The sequence below is a fragment of the Rattus rattus genome, chromosome 4 (assembly GCF_011064425.1).
Source record: "Rattus rattus isolate New Zealand chromosome 4, Rrattus_CSIRO_v1, whole genome shotgun sequence".
Classification (NCBI taxonomy): domain Eukaryota; kingdom Metazoa; phylum Chordata; class Mammalia; order Rodentia; family Muridae; genus Rattus; species Rattus rattus.
In genome coordinates this window covers 50,511,521-50,530,860 of record NC_046157.1, presented here as the reverse complement: position 1 = coordinate 50,530,860, position 19,340 = coordinate 50,511,521, and the positions used below count along the sequence as shown (strand labels likewise).

At 50.8% G+C, this 19,340-nt stretch overlaps 1 protein-coding gene across 1 annotated transcript in view; it reads left to right on the top strand.

Annotated features, from left to right (window-relative positions):
* Sim2 (SIM bHLH transcription factor 2) overlaps window positions 1-18,825 on the top strand; it is a 39,234-nt gene extending 20,409 nt beyond the window's left edge. The window contains exons 6-11 of the mRNA XM_032900393.1: window positions 2,175-2,374; window positions 7,400-7,506; window positions 12,967-13,114; window positions 14,403-14,571; window positions 14,972-15,380; window positions 17,295-18,825. Coding sequence (XP_032756284.1) covers window positions 2,175-2,374; window positions 7,400-7,506; window positions 12,967-13,114; window positions 14,403-14,571; window positions 14,972-15,380; window positions 17,295-17,689 — 1,428 coding nt within the window. The 3' untranslated portion in view covers window positions 17,690-18,825. The remainder of the gene's footprint in view (window positions 1-2,174; window positions 2,375-7,399; window positions 7,507-12,966; window positions 13,115-14,402; window positions 14,572-14,971; window positions 15,381-17,294) is intronic.
* The last annotated feature ends 515 nt before the right edge of the window (window positions 18,826-19,340 follow it).

The window sequence follows — 19,340 nt, the reverse complement described above, 5'->3', positions numbered from 1 at the left end:
TGTTGCTCTAACTACCGGAATGCTCAAGTGAGTCTGGTAGGTAAGACGGTGTTTCACCATAACCACCGAGGCCCTCCCACGTGCCAGCAATGCCCTCTCTGTGGTACTACCTCCATCTGGCCACCCTGGCCTCCTGAAGGGAGTGAATGGGAGGTAAAGGGAGAAGAGGCAGCTTGCTAAGCTGAGTGGCACAGCTGAGACGTCTTAGCCTAGCCCCCATGGTTGGACTTCCCTGCTAGACACCGTCACTTGCTGAGAGGTTAATTAGCAAGCTAGGACAGATCAACTACAGGACCAGCTGGCAATCAGTGTTGGAGACAGGAATTGGCAACAGTACATACCTCAGTGTTAGAGACAGGAATTTGCAGGTAGGAGGGTAGGGGGGACGATCCGCCAGGGATCCCTGCAGGAGTCTCTTGTGCTGCTTTCCTCTGGGGTGGAGGTGGGGGTCGGGGCGGAGCTGCCTTAGAAAAGGAGGAGAATGGGCTTGGGGTACATGAGGCCATTGTCTTTCTCTTTCGGGAACACCCTTCCCAGCCCAGTGTCCTCCTGCCTCCCCTCAGAAGCTTGCCTTCTTTCTTTTTAAAAAAGATTTGTTTTATGTCTGCAAGTACACTTTGCTGTCTCCAGGCACACCAGAAGGGCCATCGGATCTCGTTACAGATGGTTGTGAGCCACCGTGTGGTTGCTGGGGATTGAACTCAGGACCTCTGGTAGAGCCGTCAGTGCTCTCAAATGCTGAGCCGTCTCTCCAGCCCAGCTGCCCACTTTCTCAGCTGGTGATCTCTTCCTTTGGCCTCGACCCTAACCCCACTCTTTTGTTTTACATGGTTACTTTTTGTACAACTGGAGTTAAACCTAGAGCTTCGGCCTAGCAGGCAAACACTCTAAGACTCAGCTCTCCCACAGCTCAGTGCTTTTATAGCTTGAGGACTACACCTTATCTACCCCCTCCCCACCCTCCCACCCTTTCAACCCCATGCCCCCCTAACCCCCGACCCCCGCAGTCAGGAAGCCTCCTTGAGCCAGAGTCGGCCTGCACCCAACAACATGTTCCTCAGGACGCCCCTTACTTTGCTGGTTTGTGCCACTTGTCCAACTGTAAATGTGTAACCACCTGCTTGTCTTGTCTTGGTTGCTCCTTCAGGAAGGTGGGAGAACAGGCTACACTGGAAGGACCTCAAGATTTCTTAGCTCTAAACACTGTAAAATTGTGAATCCCGTAGAAAGAAGTTTTGAGAAGAGAATTTGGTGGGCCGTGGATGTAGCTCAGCGGTAGAGAGCTTGTGCTTGGGTAGCACACGGAAGCCCTAGGTTTGGTTTCCATCACTGCATAAACTGGGAGTGGTGGTAAACCCCTGTAACGCCACCAGGGGGGTGTAGGCAGAAGGGTAAATTCAAGGTCATACTCCACTGTGCTGTGAGTATGGCTACGTGAGACCTGGCATGGGGGAGTGGATAGAGAGAGAGACAGAGACAGAGAAAGACAGACAGACAGGGACTCAGAGAGACAGAAACACAAAGATATAGAGACAGAGACAGAGACAAAAAGAGACAGAGACATAGAGAGATAGAGACAGAGACACAGAGAGATAGAGACAGAGACAGAGACACAGAGAGATAGACAGAGACACAGAGAGATAGAGACAGAGACACAGAGAAACACAAAGAGACAGAGACACAGAGAGAGATACACAAAGAGAGTTCCTTAGTGTGTCTCTGTTGTGTTCTTTAGTCAAACTTGGCCAGGAGTTTCTGTCCAAGTCCACCATGCCTTAGTGGGCCCGTAGCAGCCAACCATGCCTTAGTGAGGCCGGGACAGCATCTTGACTCCTGTGCACCTGATTTCATAAGAAACAGTTGTTGTTGGTGGTGGGTTTTTGTTTTTGTTTTGTCTAGACAGGGTTTCTCTCTTTAACAGCCTTGGCTATCCTGGAACCCACTCTGTAGACCAGGTCTGCCTTGAACTCAGGGATCCACCTGCCTCTGCCTCCCAGTGCTGGGATTAAAGGCCTGTGCCACCACCACCTGATGCAGAATTGGTTGACTATACAATTCAGCCGAAACTTGGTGGAAGAATGTTCTAGCCCTTTAAAAACAGACAGACAGACAAACAAAACCGAAAAGGCTCAGGCAGAGCAGTGTGCCCACTGAGCCTGTGCCCTCCTTCCCAGGTCATCCACTGCAGTGGCTACTTAAAGATCAGGCAGTACATGCTGGACATGTCCCTGTACGACTCCTGTTACCAGATTGTGGGGCTGGTGGCCGTGGGCCAGTCGCTGCCACCCAGCGCCATCACGGAGATCAAACTCCACAACAACATGTTCATGTTCAGAGCCAGCCTCGACCTGAAGCTCATCTTCCTGGATTCCAGGTGAGTATCCCCCTTGCTGTCACCATTGCTGTGACTCCCCAGAAAGCCCCGGTGCTGGGAACGCTGGTCCTTGAGAGCTACACTGCTGAGGTAAACCGAAACAAGAGAAAAGACCTACTAAGCATGCAGACTAGCAAGGGAGGTTGTCACGAAGGAAAGAATTCACAACAGACTTGTTTTAATTAACGGCCTAATGTCTGAACCATAAGCTTGAGATGAGCATTTATGTAATGATGTAAGAGGGCCCTCCCTCTCTTCCTTTCCCTCCCCTCCTCCTCCCCTCCTCCTCCCCTCCTCCTTTCCCTTTCTTTTTCGAGACAAGGTCTCATGTAGCCCAGGCTGGCCTCAAATTCACCATTTACCTGAGGATGACCTTGATCCTCCGCCTGTTCCTCTGGAGCGCCAGGACAGGCATGCACTTCACACTTTGGTCTTCTTTTGTCTTCTCTGAAAGCCACCACTTGAGTTCTCACTCCTCTCTCCACCTCACTGGTAGGACTTTGAAATAAATGGTATTCCATTCTGAACAGCGTGCAAAGCTCCTACCCTGTAAGTCAGTGGTGGAAGCAGACCGTTCCCCTTGCATGTGGAGAGACGTGACCATATTGTGTGGACATCTGGTCAGTGCCTAGGTGGAGGAAAATGAGGCTTTTGTTTCAGGAGGCTTTGCTGGAGCAGCCTCTGATCTTACCCAGAGAGCTTCAGGCCTCCAGGGTTAAATGGTTTTTTGGTTTTGATGTTTTGTTGTTGTTGCCACAGTTGTCCTGGAACTTGCTCTGTAGACCAGGCTGGCTTTGAACTCACAGAGATCCACCTGTGTCTGTTTCTGGGATTAAAAGCGTGTGCCACCACAACTGGCCTCAAAAGTTATTATTTGATAGCCAGTAGCTATATTTTTAAGGGACATCTGAGGTGTTTTGATACTGGTATGCTCCACATTCTGGAGTGATCCAGTTTCCACAGCCCTTGAGGCCTCACCTGGTGTGGCCCTCTTCCATTGCCCTTGGGTAAAATCTGTCAGCTGTGCCCACCATGCGTACCCTGAAAGTAGCCAGCAGATGGGAAGCAGCTGAGATCTCAAAGCCTCATATGCTCACAAGGCCGTGTTGCCACTTGGCTCATGGGTTCCTTGGCTGCACAGCCCAAGGTCCTTCCAGAACTCCAGGACTCAAGCAATCCTCCTGCCTCAACCTTACGAGAAGGTACGACTACAGGCATGGGCCACTGTTCTGGGCTCCTGATTTATTTATTTATTTATTTATTTATTTGGTTCTATGGTTTTATTCATTCATTCATTCATTCACTCTTTTATTGTAAGTACACTGTACCTACAATAAAAGACACACTGTACCTACAATAAAAGACACTGTACCTACAATCCTCAGACACACCAGAAGAGGGCATCAGATCCCATTACAGAAGGCTGTGAGTCACCACGTGGTCACTGGGACTTGAACTCAGGACCTCTGGAGGAGCAGTCAGTGCTCTTAACTACCGAGCCATCTCTCCAGCCCGTTTTATGGTTTTCAAGTTAATGAAAAATAGTGTAAAGATTCACATCCATAATTACACTACTTGTGAGGCCGAGGCAGGAGGATTACTATGAGTTCCGGGCAACCTGAAGCAGATTCAAAGACAGCTTGGGCTACAGAGCAAGACTGATTCAAATAAAGCAAGTCAAACGAAACAAACAACTTAGAAAGAAAAGTAAACTACAGGATTAAAATATCCCATAGCACTGACCATTCCACCCACGTATTATTGGTTCTTTATTGAAAAGAGACAAATCCATCTGGCCCAGGATGGGGTGTGAGATGTGTGGTTAGTCAGGATTGAGTCACATGTTCCTCAGAGCTATTCAAAGGACTGAGAAGTGAGAAAGATAGCATTACAGGGTCACCCTAAAGTTCCAGGCAAAAATGAAATAGAATCATTGGCCAGCACCCTCCGGGATGGCAGGATGGTGGCAAGTTCTTCTTGTTTCCTGCAGAAGCAAGGACTACAGTTGGTGGGGGTGGGGGTGGCACAGGCTGCATCAGAGCCTGGGAGGAATGGCGATGAGGGCCCTTCTGGAAGTAGGCCCTATGCGGGCCGTCCAAGGTCATGACTGAAGAAGTGCAGAAGAAACAGCTGTTTCTTCCTCTCATGGCCTCTGTCCTAGTTAGGGTCACTACGGCTGTGATGAAACACCATGACCAAAGAGCAAACTGGGAAGGAAAGGGTTTATTGGGCTTACACTTCCAGATAGTAGTCCATCATCGGAGGAAGTCGGGACAGGAACTCACACAGGACAGAAACCTGGAGGCAGGAGCTGATGCAGAGGCTGTAGAGGAAGGCTGCTTACTGGCCTGCTTCCCTTGGCTTTCTCAGCCTGCTTCTTACAGAACCCAAGACCACCAGCCTAGGGATGGCACCGCCCACAGTGGGCTGGGTCCTCCCTCATCAATCACTAATTAAGAAAATGCCTTACAGATGGATCTTATGAGGGCATTTTTTTTCTCTCAGTTAAGGTTTTCTCCTCTCTGATGACTCTAGCTTGTGTCAAGTTGATATAAAGCCAGCTAGCACAGCCTGCCTGTATTTTTCAGACAGTTCAAGAAAACCCAAAGAGAATTCTTCGCCGAATTCTCTCAAAGAGGAAAGAGGATACTATGTCCCAGGAGGAACAACTGGAAGTCTTTTCCGGTTGCCTAGCTCACAGCACTTTGAAGTAGGGAGGTCTTTTCAAGGAAGGGTGTAGGCTAGCTCAGAAGCCAGGCTGCCTGTGTAGGAGACACTTAAGGGGGTTGGGACCCCTCACTGTCGCTTGTGCTTCTGTCTATAGTTGCAGCAACATGTTCTTAAAGCCCACTGAGCTAGAGCCAGCTCTGGAGGGACAACCCCAGATCAACGGTAGAGAAGGTGTTGGCCTGAGGTCCCCCAAGTCACAGGAGCAAGGGTCTTGGGGAGGGGGCAGCTGTTGGGCACTCACCCAGTATAATCCCAGCACAACTGAACTCAGCTTAACCTGATGTTTGGATCCTCAGGGGTTTGTGGTATTCGCTTTGAAACTGTAGCTGATGCTTTGGCTAAGGTTGGGTGAGGCCAGCGATGTTTGGGGTGTGGTACATCCCTTTGACAGGTTTACAGACACTGGAGGTTTGCAGAAACCCAGGAGGGCACCCCGCCAAGCCCTTAATTTTTAATGTTGCTGATTAGTTTGGTGAGAACATGGTGCACATGTTTCTGATTCTTTCTCACACATTTGTGCTCTGGCTGATTTAGCCCAACGGCCCAGGGGCTGGAGAACCCTCTCATTCATGCTCCAGAGACCTGGGCTGCTTTTAGAGTCAGCCAGGTATATTTTACCCTTCCTCTCACCCAGTTAGACTCGACCCCTTGCAGTTTTAGGTGACCCCTTGGAGAAATCTCTAGAGTCCTGAGCAAACAGAGCAGTTTGCTCAATGCCAGCCTTCTTCATTACCGCCCCCGCCCCTCCACCGTCTCCTGAACCGATTCCCTCCCCGCTGCTTTCAGAATCCTTTCTTCTCTTTCATCTGCTCTTAAATATCTGTCACCAACATGCTCAGGGCCACCTACCTCTTCTAAGGACACAGTTCCCAGCTTGGTTGTGCCAAGTCTATGAAGCCATACCGCCCCGCCACACACAATTTCACCCGTGGAAGGGGCGGCCCAATGTGGTACTACTGATGAGAGCTTAGTTGCTGACAGCCATTTCTCTTCAAAGCGCTGACGTGAGAAATTAATACGTCTGGGACTTGTTGAGAGCAGAGGGATCATGTCACAGGCACACTGGGAAGGCCTTCCACTCCTGAGGAGAGTGAGCGCTTCCCTTCCCTGCCAGAACATTTGTGGCCATCGCGCTGTGTTCTGGGGGGTCTGTGGATAATCCTTCGTGGATATCAGGCTTAGACGGTTATCCCATGATTCTCATTAGTAAAACCACCCGCCTGTAAGACTGGCAGGCCAACCACCATGACTGACAGTACTCAACGTAGGAACAGTGAGTTAAAACAGCCAACCTAGAGCCAAGAAGTGGAAACAGCTTCAGTACCCACCAGCAGACGGGAATAAACCAAACTCCAAGCGTGGTATCTCCAAGAGAGGGTAGTGTTCAGTCACAGAAAGGAGTGCCCTGCCACCTGCTGCCGATGGTAATGCACCTTCAACATGCCTTCCTGTATGAAGGAAGGCGTAAGCCAGAGGGCCGCACACAGTAGCATTCTAACTTTGAACATACAGTTCAGGGAGACAGGAAGCTCAGTAGAAGACAAAGGCTGTAACGGGAGGCCTGGTGGTGGTGTTTGAAGGTGAGGAGTTTCTGTTTGGCATAACCAGAAGGTGTGGGAAGCTGATCATGGTACACACAGCGTGAGTGTAGTTAACGAGTGCACATAGTTAATTCACCAGACCATGCACATCCCATGGTAAGAGAGTAAATATTATGGGATGCATATTTCATTAGGATTAAACAAGGGAAGGAGCTGGGGAGATGATGGTTCAGTGGGCAAAGTATCCACTGTGTGAGCATGGTAACCTGAGTTCAGACCCCAGGAAGCCAGGTACAAAAGCCACGCATGCGGTGCAGCCTATAATCCCAGCACTGGAGGACAGAAATGGGGGATTGTATGCAGTAGGCCACACACAGAACAAAGTGGTCGGAAGGACGGTCCCCACAGGCCCACAGAGCGGCTCTTCCCTACCACACGACTTAATGTCAATGGCTTTTCCCTCAGTGCCCACAGATAGGCAGGGTTCGAAGAAAGTTCCATTGCTAAGCCAGCCCAAACATGTTCCTAGCCCGTGGTTTTGAAACATTGTTACTTAAAGTTCTACAGCCTACCCCAGCTAGGATTCAAAGAGTTTCTTCCTGTAAAAAGATCGTTCCAACACCAGTAACCCCCCCCCAACTCCTCCCACCCCACCCGAGCCTCTTTGCACTTGATTAGTTGGCAAAGCAAATACTGGTTTAAAGGACATTGCCTAAGAGCAGCTTGACTCATGGAAACAACCATCCTTCTGCAGGGTGACAGAGCTTACGGGCTATGAGCCACAGGACCTGATTGAAAAAACACTCTACCATCACGTGCATGGCTGTGACACCTTCCACCTCCGCTATGCACACCACCTCTGTGAGTATCAAGCCACCAGGCCAGGGGCAGCTGGTCAGGGTAGGGGCACTAGGGACAGGGAAGGGACATACCTCTTGCCCGGGGCTGGCATATATGTGAATCATAAAGTCCAGTGTAATTCCCTTTGCCCCTTGCTAAGGAGAGCCCCTACTGTCTTTCTCACTTACAGTCATGGCCTTAGTGATGATGCCCAGTGGCCCTGGGTTCTAGACTGTGAACTTGGAGGTCCAGTAATCTATGGGATCTGAACTCCAGTTATGAATACCAGCTGTATTAGTACAAGAACAGGGTGGGAACTTTAATGTGTATATAAGGCCAGGCACTGGATTAAGAAATTAGGTAGAGGAGCTGGAGAGATGGCTCAGTAGTTAAGAGCACTGACTACTCTCCCAGAAGTCCTGAGTTCAATTCCCAGCAACCACATGGTGGCTCACAACCATCTGTAATGGGATCCGATGTCCTCTTCTGGTGTGTCTGAAGACAGTGACAGTGTGCTCACATACATAAAAAGAAGAAAGAAGGAGGAGAAGGAGGAGGAGGAGGAAAAGGAAGAGGAGGAAGAGGAGAAGGAGGAGGACTAAATAGACTACCAACCAGTGAGAGAGATCTTCGTTTTAAGGATACTAAAGTTCAGAGAGGGGAATGCACTTGCCTGTGACCAACCCCAGCAAAGTTCAGCAGTTGAGTCTTGCCCCACTGGGATGCTGGAGACTCCTTCTGTTTTAGCATAGAGGACAGGATTTGATTTGCCCATGGAGGTAGTTTTGGTACCTCAGGGTTTGGAGAGGGTGTAAAGAACTGGCACTTTTCTTTAGGAATACAGAGACTAATTTAGGTAGAATGAATATCTTGTCCTTCTGCACTCCAGCCCCTTCAGGCCCACAGAAAGTTTTAGGTACTCGCAGAATGCAGATGCCTGGCCATGCTGGGGGCTTCCAGGTGTGGCCTGGGTCACGTCCTGGGTGGGTATTTTTGTTCTGGGTCAGCTAGAGATGCTAGAGGGCATCTGCTGGTGTCCTTGGAGGTGGCTGGCAGATCCAGGGGCTGCACTGTCCTCTTGGTCATGCAGTGTGACCAGGGGGTGGTGAATAGAATATCATTTGGGCTGCTCTATGGTCTCTAAGTTCACAGGGAGACCTGCCATGACCAGACAGACTCCTGGCCCCTTGTTACACAGAGATGAGGAGTTAGAAACAGTATGTGTGTATGTGTGTGTATATGCATGTGTGTCTGTGTTTTGTGTTGTATGTTTTATGTACATGTTTATGCACATATGTAAAGGTATAATGCATGCTTGTATGTGTGCATGTATGTGTGCATGTATGTGTGCATGTATGTGTGTGTGTGTGTGTGTGTGTGTGTGTGTGTGAAAGCCAGGGGTCTCAAGTTTCCTATTTCCACATATTGACCATGACTGGAGGGAACTCTGACAGCAGTTGTCTGCAGGCAACACAGGATCACAGGTCCTGGGTTCCAATCCCAGTAAAATCAGAAGTTCAAGACATTGTTCTTTTCTTTCCTTTCTTTCTTTCTTTCTTTCTTTCTTTCTTTCTTTCTTTCTTTCTTTCTTTCTTTCTTTCTTTGCTCTCTCTCTCTCTCTCTCTCTCTCTCTCTCTCTCTCTCTCTCTGTGAGACAGAGACATACATACAGACAGAGAGACAGACAGACAGAGAGAGGATTACCGTGTAGCTTGGCTGTCCTGGAACTTACTCCGTGAACTCAGAAATCTGCTAGGCCCCGTCTCTGATGCTGGGATTAAAGGCCTGTGACTCCCATCACAGCATCCTCGTCTACACAGAGAGCTTGGGATACATGAGACCTTGTCTCAAAAAGGAAAGTATAGGGACTTCACTGGCTGCTGCTGTCCCAGCTGGCCTTCAGCCCTGGAGTGCTCTGGGAGCCATATGCCTCTGCATCAATGGGGTAAAAGAAGAAAAAGTGGCCAGCATTTCTGCAGGCAGTTCCTGTCATTCTCAGCTAAGAGCCGCTTGTGAGTGACATTAATCCCCTGACTCATTCCATGTCTGGTCAGAGTGTGCTTTGCTTAAGCGAGATCTCCTGCAGAAGAGCAGGTGCCTGCATCTGGAAGCAGCCACCAGCCAGCCCCAGAGCCCCGGGGCCCATTCTCAGTCCCTCCTCAGACTCCTCCTCTCCTCGGCTGCTGTTCAGCTGTTTTGCAGTCTCCTGTACACAGAAGTACGGCCTCTCCTGGACCGGACTAACAGCCATGACCTCACAGCCGCCCTCACACTCCTGCTTCGTGAAGAGTGAAAGGCACTGAGCCTCTCATCCCCACCCTGACCTCCAGCCCCATGCCCAAGGCTTTGGCCTCTCCTTTCACAGGAGCGCCTAGCTGTGTTTGGCTCCTTAGAACCCTACACAAGGGACATAACTTCCTTCTTGAGGACCCCCTGCTGCTGTTCATGACACTTAGATCCCTGTGGGGACCAGATGAGTTCTCTGGGGCGACCACAACCAACCACTCAGCCCAGATAGCTCTAGTAAGAGGCATTCATTTCTCCACAGCTGTGAGGCACGAGTCCTCTTCAGGGAGTCAGCATGGGTGTCTCCTCTCCTCAGCATCTTCCCCATGCTTTCAGGTGCTCAGTCCTCTGTGTGTCTGCTCCCATGGTCCCACCAGCCTCTAAAGACACTGTCGTAACAGGTCAGGGCCCATGCCTTGGGCCACCGTTCTTACCTCTATAAAGTCACTGTCTCCGAAAGGCCGTGTTCAGTGGTGCCAGGGGCGAGAGTTTCGGCTCACTGTTTGGATGGCACCGTTCAGCCCGTAGCGGGGACAGGGGACATCCTTACACCTCTGTGACCCTCTGTGACCTGTGGGTACAGGCCCTTCGAGTAACCTGGTGGGAAAGCGCCATCTCATCCCCTGACGTTATGGGGATGGGGAAAGTAGGTGAGGCAAGGAAGCACTAAAAACACCGCACCCTACGGCTGTGTCCATTCCTGCATGCATCTCCGCAGATGTTCCAAAGGCTCGTCGCCTTGAGTAAGCTGTGCTTCTGTTTCCCAGCTCCCACAGGAACACCTTCCCATGTTAAAACACAACGCCTGATTTTTCACTCTGCTTAGAAAACTCAAACCCTGTCCTTGCTAGAACTTTAGAAAATGAAAAGCCGAGGTCAGATAAGAATGCATGCGCGCGGAGCCCCGTCTGTCGGCCGCAGTTCCTCAGGAAAGGTCTAGCCTTTGCAACTGTATGTCACAGACTGTGGTTATCCTTCTACCGACGAGGAAACCGAGTCACAGGCTGGCTGGTAGAAGATCGAAGTTTGAGCGGGCGTGTACCCACGGGCCCGTTTTCTTCAGTTAGGGTTACACTCATTTCTGCGTCTTGCCTCTTCTCTTTCTGCTGTATCGCGTGCATCCTCCGGTCACAAACCCCGGGCAACTATTTCAGTGTCTGCATGGAGCTCCACAGTCTCAACCTCCCGCCTTGAACACACAGGCCCCTCCAAAGAAGCTCTTGGTCATTAAACAGGATTGCAGCCCGTCTTCCTGCACGGTGGTCTGTTTAAGTCATGGGTAATTCCTGCCTACTCCGTCCCTCCAAGTGACCGTGCTCTCTAGAGAGCTCTGCCACCAGCCCCAGGCAGGCCTCCACCACCTCAGCGGGTATGCCTTGCCACCCTTTTTCTTAAATAAGAGTTACATAGTAGAAAACCCCAACTTCTTAGCCATTTTCAGTGGGTTTCGGAATGTTCACCATGCAGCTGACACCCTTCCGTGAGTCCCCAACACTGCCAGCTTCTCCAGAGTGGCCGCTCTGTCTCCGTCACTCCTGCTCTTCCTCCTTTGGAGCTGGCAGCCACCCATGGGCTCTGGCCCTGTGGATCTGCCCATTATGGGCGTCTCACACAAAGAGCACCATGCAGTGGCTTCCTTTCTTTCTGAGAGCCTTTGAGTCAAGGAGTCAGCTGGGCGCTCACTCAGTTTTCACTTTTGTGGTTCCTCTGTGGTGGTTCATGCACGCTCTTAGAGCACAGCTCTTAGGTCTGAGTGCTTTAAGTAAAGCCTATCTGTGTATTCAAGTGTGTGTGTGTGCACGCACGTATGTGTGTGTCCATCTGAATGTGCATCTGTCTGCTTTCTCTCTGTGTCTGTCTGTTTTGTCTGTTTATGTGTCTGTCTGCTTTCTCTCTGTGTGTCTGTCTGTCTGTCTGTCTGTGTGCTTTAGCACAAGCTAGCTCCATCACAGCCTCAGCTCCTTTGGCTTTCTCCCCTGGTCTCTGTTGAGGTGGTTTCCAGTAGGAGCCTCAGGCCAGCCCTGCCTTTAAGAGCAGAAATATTCTAGAGTGTGTCTGTGTGTGTCTGTATGTGTGAGTGTGTGTGTCTGTGTGTCTATGTCTGAGTATGTGTCTCTGTGTGTATGTGTGTGTGTCTCTGTGTGTATGTGTGTGTGTCTCTGTGTGTATGTGTGTGTGTCTATGTGTGAGTATGTGTCTCTGTGTCTATGTGTGTGTGTGTGTATGTGTGTGTGTTTATGTGTATCTATGTCTGAGTGTGTGTGTCTCTGTGTGTCTATGAGTGTGTGTCTATGTGTGAGTGTGTGTCTATGTGTGAGTGTGTGTCTCTGTGTGTGTGTATGTGTGTGTAAATATGTGAGTGTGTGTGTATGTGTGTGCGTGTGCATGTGCACGAGTGTGCATGTAATAGCTGGCGTGCCTTCACTCAGCTTTCTGCTCTCCACTGGCCACCCGCAGCTCCTGGCGGTTTCCTTCCCTCCATCTGCCTACCTGAGGGCTGCAGGGTGGGGAGTGACAGTTTATGGCCTCATAGCGGCTTTGGGGGACTGCTCCATTGACCAGCGTTTGCGCCCATGCATAGAAAGTGGGCTCATGGGCCCAATTTTCAGGAGCCATGTCACTAAGCAGAGGGCTTTCTTACATGAGCAGCACAGGAAATTAACAGCCCAAGGAAAATGGGTAATTGGGAAGAAAGTATAAATGGCACTCGAGTAGGGAGTGAGTTCTCTGTGAACACACACGTCCCGACAGATGGCCAATGTCAGCACCAATCTGACACTTGGTCGGATGCACTAAAATTAGCGTTCTGTTTAAATGACTAAGTCCCTCTGCCCATTAAAGGTCTTGGGGATTAAAACATAATTGGGACATTTTGGATACTAAAAAGTTAATCGGGTCTTACCACTCTGCAGGTACTGGTGGTGTCTGGGGGCTTTTTCTTTCTCCCATGAAAGCTGTGACTGTTAAGTCAGGGCTCTTAACAGGAAGGGAGGGGCCGCTCCAGGGTCTGTGCAAAGTTGTAAGTGACATTCCTTCATATATGTATGTGTGTTCATACACACATGTTTGTATGGTGAAAGCCCGCCCACTCCATTAAGTTTGAAAGGTCCTTCCTTTGCCCTGGAAGGCTCTGTGTGTGTCAGGGGTTAGGGCAGGGTTCAGAGACCCAGGATTCATGTCACCTTGTGCTTACAGTGCTTGTGAAGGGCCAGGTCACCACCAAATACTACCGGCTGCTTTCAAAGCTGGGCGGCTGGGTCTGGGTGCAGAGCTACGCCACCGTGGTGCACAACAGCCGTTCCTCCCGGCCTCACTGCATCGTGAGTGTCAATTATGTTCTCACGTAAGTCAGCCGCATTTGTTTCTCTCCTTGCTCTCTCCTCCGTCCCTCTCACACTGCTCCAAGAAGTGTTCCCTCCCATTCCTCCTGTTCTCTGGACTGTTTGCCTCCCTTTTTGTTTTATTGGAATAATCTGGTAGATTGGGAGCTCCCAACCATTAACGTGTGCCAGGGAATGGTGGCAGGGATGGCAGGGAACCCTGGCAGGATTATAGCTTAACAGATCCTGGGACTGAGCCCAAGAGAAGGGTCCAGGAGGGGACAGCGTGCAAAGAGGGTTGTTGGTTCATGTCCTGTGTTAGTCACACACATCAGTGCTTCTGCCTTTAGGGACAGACACTTTCTCCCATTTCTCTGTCTTCCCATATATTCTGTTACCAGAGTGGTTGAATATTTGGTGCCTGAAAGACTCCAGAGTTTAACTGGAAAAAAAACATAGTGTCTTGAGACAGAGTCTTGTCATTAGTTCAGGCTAGCCTTGATCTCACGACTCTCCCCCACCAAAGGACTCAGATGCAGATAATGTGTTAGCCCAGTAGAAGTCACAGGTACACCTTCCTGGAGCGTGTCTCAGCGTGTCCACTAAAGCTATTATGGAGCAGTCACCCTACACCCGCCTCTCTGCCCTAGCCTCAGCTGAAGGGTCCTCCTTTGCATCCTGAACACTGAGGATTCAGACCCCAGGTTCTTTCACAGAGGGATCACCAGGCTACTACGTGTTTTAGGAGGATCATCTGGCCAGACTACACAGGAGAAAAGGCCTCTGTCCCTTAATTACACCAGCCAGGCCTGGCAGCATTTAGCAGTAACTCTCCCTGGGCACGTGACTTTGCCAAGTCGTCTGCAGAGGCCATGTGAGAGTGGGTGAGCTTAGGAGCCGGCTTCCCGCAGGTGCATCCCACCAGGCTTCTGGGCCCCTGAACAGAGAACAGCTGGGCCTCAAACATGCAAACTCAGAGGGGTCACGAAGGTCATCGGGGTTGCTACCTTTTGCCTTTGCCTGGTTAGCATGCCCACCCCTTGCCATGGTCAAGAGCGTCCTCGGGACATGTATGTGGGCTGAAGGGTTTGGAGAGAGCTTATTACGTTCCTCCATCCTTGCCAAATAGCACTAATGGTGCTCAGAACTCTGGGTCCCCACCCTGGAGCTGCTGGTGGCCTCTGTCAGGACCACGTGTCCTTCCAGAAGAGACTGCAGGGGGAGCTTTCTCAGGGGATGCAGCAAAGGCAGCTGCTCTTCCCCCATGAGAGAGCTGCTGGGAGTGAGTGACTGCCCACTTTTGCACTTCAGGGAGGTCGAATACAAGGAACTTCAGCTCTCTCTGGACCAGGTATCCACCTCTAAGTCCCAGGAGTCCTGGAGAACCACCTTGTCTACCTCACAAGAAACTAGGAAATCAGCTAAACCCAAAACCACGAAGATGAGGACAAAGCTGAGAACCAACCCATATCCCCCACAGGTAACATGCACATGGGGCGAGGCAGCATGTGTCTGGGGCGCAGGACACCTGGGCATGAACTGAGAGCCCCCGTTCAGGAGTGTCCTTGCAGAGAGAGAAAAGGTCCCACAAACAGCTCGGAGGCTGAGTGTACACTACCTCAGTTGGCTTATGGTGATATCAAAATGAAACCTTCCCTTCCAATGTGTCATTAGTGAGCTCTGGGGGATGGGGGAGGCAAGTGTCCACAACCATCTGGTATGTGGTCATCTTGGAGAATAAAATCTTTCCACTCAGGGACCTCGCAGTAACACTGGGGTCAGGCCAGCTCCAGCATAGGGCTGGGCCCCCTAAGCTCCAGTCTTGTGCAACTAGAAGGTAGCTTACCCTTGGCCTCTCATCTGTCTTCCGTGCCCTGCAGCAATACAGCTCGTTCCAAATGGACAAACTGGAGTGCAGCCAGGCGGGAAACTGGAGAACGAGTCCCCCCACAAGTGCTGTGGCTCCTCCGGAACAGCAGCTCCATTCAGAAGCCAGCGACCTTTTATATGGGCCGCCCTACAGCCTCCCCTTCTCCTACCGTTACGGACACTTCCCCCTGGACTCTCATGTCTTCAGCAGCAAGAAGCCAGGACTGCCCGCCAAGTTCGGGCAGCCCCAAGGATCCCCGTGTGAGGTGGCACGCTTTTTCCTGAGCACACTGCCAGCCAGCAGCGAGTGCCAGTGGCATTATGCCAACTCCCTCATGCCCAGCAGCCCTTCACCAGCTAAAAACCTTTCTGAGTCTCCTGTGAATGCTGCCCGGCATGGACTTGTGCCAAACTATGAAGGTGGGTCCCATTTGCACAAGGGGAAGGGCAGGGGTTCAGCCTCAGTAGCGGTGGGTGGTAGATGGAAAAAGAATCCTCATACTTTGGGCAAACGGGCCTTTTCTGCTTCTAAGTAGGGATTACCAGGCTTCCTATTGCCTGCCAATCACGGCTTCGTGGGAGTGAGTTACACAGAACAAGAACGCCCGGAGATGGTATAAACAGCAGAGGGGAGCTGAGTGCCCAGTCCCCATATAAGTTCTGGCTACATTTGTGACTCTGCAGGGAGGCGAAAGTGATTTTCCAAACCAGCTCCCATGTTTGACCACATTCCAGCTGCATCCTTGAGGTGCCTTTTCGCCGTACCTCAGAGTGGACAACAGACTTTAGTTCTCTTCCTAGACCAGTTTTCAAACTACAGGAAACTAATGTAGAAATGTCTGGCCTTGAGGACAGACGCCATGAGCATAGAACAATTAACACAGGCTCTTCAAGCTTCTGCCTTTCTGTGAAATGGGACCATAGCTTATGTAGGGCACCTACTTAGTAGGTGGCACCTACTAAGTTCTGCAGGAACTGCTAATGTGGGAGTAAATGTCACACTTGAATGTTATGCCTGGGGAAACAGTATCATTAGCATTTACTAAGTAGCTCCCTGAAATGTGGGCCCCCCCCCCACTCACGTAACACAATCAGATCTCTTTCCCTCTCTCCTCTTCTCATACTCTGCCTCTCTGGCTTTGCTTTCTGTGCAAACTCTGAGGATGTGACTCCATATTGTGATCAGTCTACATTTTGTGGCCAGATCTGAGCAGAGGGACAATTATGGGAGAAATCAGGCCTTCATGGACATAAAAGGAGAACATTGTTTTCAAAAGCAGACAATTTAGAAGAGACCAACCAGCCACTGGGACCCACCCTGCCTTGGCGCCAGCCTGTCCCAGCAGCCATCATTCTACCCTGGGGATGGTTGGATCCCCAACATTCATCAGTGCAAGGGTCCTTCTCAGTCAAAGGAAGAAAAGGGGAAGGACCTTGCAGACATCGACGGAAGCCAGACATATTTCTTTGTATCTGAGGACTGGCCAATGATATAACACACGGAATCTGACTTTTGTTACTATTTTAAAGCAAAAATGGTTGGTGGCCAGCTGCCTGACTGTCACATTTGATTAGAAGGGGCATGGAAAAGGACTAAAGGTGCTAATTTGAGGCAATTTGTGACCAACTTACTAGTCTTTTTGTATTAAAGTAAACAATGGCCTCATGGGAAAGGTCGGAGTTCCTTGAATGGGCATGGTTAATACTTTGAATTACAGGCCTACTAAACAGCACAGGGCGGTTGCCACCCCCCACCGTATTGAGGAATTAGTAGAATGGGTAGGCTCCATGCTATGAGGAAGAGTCTGCTTGGCTTCTATTCCACCGCTGTCCACTAGTTCCCTGTGGCTTTAAAGCATCTTTTAACATTGATGACACACTGGAGTATTTGTATCTCTTGCATTAAGCCTATTACTCAGAATGAATCCCACCTGTTCCTCTAAAGCTCCCAGCTTCCAACAATGTCTCATGATTGCACTGCGCTGGCCTGGAATACACAAGGGGTGGCACGGATGTAGGAGGACTAAATAGCTAGCTCTGTGTGCCATGGAGGGCGGGTGTAACTGGGTATGATGGAGGATCCTGTGACTTTGTACGTGGTAGAGAAGGACCACGTGGCTCTGCACGTGTGGCTCGGTGCAGGAACTAGGAGGACCGTGTGGCTCTCTGTGAAAGACTGAGGGCGCGTGCGTCTCTGTGCAAGGCCACCAGCGCCTGTGGTTGGGCAGGGCTGAGGGTGCGTGGGGCTCAGTGCAGAGCAGAGGATGGGCGTGTTTCTGAGTGTGCGGCTTCCTCCCCAGTGCAATCCTCTCACTTGCTCCTTGTCCCCCGCAGCGCCCGCCGCCACCGCGCGCAGGTTCGGCGAGGACCCCGCACCCCCAAGCTTCCCGAGCTGCGGCCACTACCGCGAGGAGCCGGCGCTGGGCTCCGCCAAGGCGGCTCGCCAGGCGTCCCGGGACACAGCCCGACTGGCGCTGGCCCGAGCGCCCCCCGAGTGCTGCGCGCCGCCCGCCCCCGAGCCGCAGGCACCGGCGCAGCTGCCCTTCGTGCTGCTCAACTACCACCGCGTGCTGGCGCGCCGCGGGCCGCTGGGGAGCGCTGCGCCCGGAGCTCCGGAGGCGGCCGGCTCTCTGCGGCCCCGACACCCCGGCCCTGTCGCAGCCTCTGCGCCCGGCGCGCCCCGGCCACACTACCTGGGCGCCTCGGTCATCATCACCAACGGCAGGTGACCCGCCAGGGCCGGTCCCGCAGGGCGGCCCACAGGGAGAAGCCATAGACCAGGCCTTCTCTGGTTCCTTTTTCACCCCCAAGGTCCAGCAGATGGAGGGGCGAACTGTATATGCACGATATAAATTAATTTATACAGAGACAACTATTTTAATAGAACTCCGCAGCCGTCTTTTAGATTTTTACCGTAGATGCCGGTGTAGAGGGTTGGTACCCAGTTGGAGGAGGACAGGGAGAAGGGACTGACGCCCATCCTTGTCACCAAGGGCCAGTTTTTATGGGGCTGAGCATCCGGATGTCAACCTGTGACCTCAAACTGCTATTTCCAGAGTTCTTGGTTTCCTCACCATGAAGCCAATCAAGCCGAGGTCCAATAATGGGGATTCAAGAAATGCATGCAGCTTGGCAGACGGATGCCACTTTAAGCCCCAACCCCGTCCCCCACCCCCAGTGGTCCTCTGTTCCAGGGTGGAAAGTCCCTTCGGAGTCCTTCTGGACACTTGTAAATGCAAAATGTTATCCTTGTAAGTCCCACGAGCAGACAACAGTTTCTGCTGTCTTTGAACTCATGCATCTCATTTTAAAATCAATCCTTTTAAAAATACAAAAGCCAACAAGCCGAGGCTGAGGAGGCGAACGTGCAAGACTATTGTGTGAGCGGACATGGGTGTGCTTCAGAAGCACATTAACAAGCTCGCTCGTAACTGAGCCCTTAGGAACTCTGGTTGACACCCACATGTTGCACCTTCGAAATATGAAGTAGGCATTAAATGCAAAAAGGAAATATATATATATATACATATATAGCCAGACATGTTAGAGAATGGCTCTGTTAAGTGTAATTCCCTGGCCACATCCCTCCAGCCCACACAGACCTGCTCGTGTCCTACGCTTGTATTTGCTTGCAAGTAGGAACTACTAAAGCTAGTTAAATTGCATGTGCAATACGGAAACCGGAGCAGACCACACCTTGTGGAAGAAAAACAGGCTTAAGGGATGTAAGGAAAGAGGTGTATACATTTAAGCGTTTTCTACACAGCAAGAGCTTCATACGAACATGTGTGTAACAGGTGAATGGAGACTCTTTTTATAAACGTACCAGCAGTGTTTAAAAATAAACTCCATTACTTTTCTTTCACATTTACGGTTTATTTACGGGTGTGTGCATTTTCTTTTTGGGGTCACTATTTAGGGCCGGGGGTGTGACTCAGTGGCCCAGTGCTTGCCTGGCAGGCAGGGGATGCCAGTTTGAACGCAAACATATAAAGAAAAAGAGAAAATCACTTTTCAAACTTTTTTCTCATGGCTCTGACCGGGACATCTGCCTTGAGCAATAAATACCCGGTTTGACTGCAACCTTTCAATTTCTCTACACAGGAAAGATCTCATCCATTTACCTCTTTAAAAAGTGTAGTTTACATGGGTGTAGTTTACAGTGGTGGAGTGTGCTTTTAATCCCAGCACTTGGGGGAGGGGCAGAGGCAGGAGGATCTCTGTGAGTTCCAGGACAGCCAGGGCTGCACAGAGAAAGCCTGTATTGAAAAACCAACCGGGGCTGGAGAGATGGCTCAGCGGTTAAGAGCACCTGACTGCTCTTCCAGAGGTCCTGAGTTCAATTCCCGGCAACCACATGGTGGCTCACAACCATCTGCA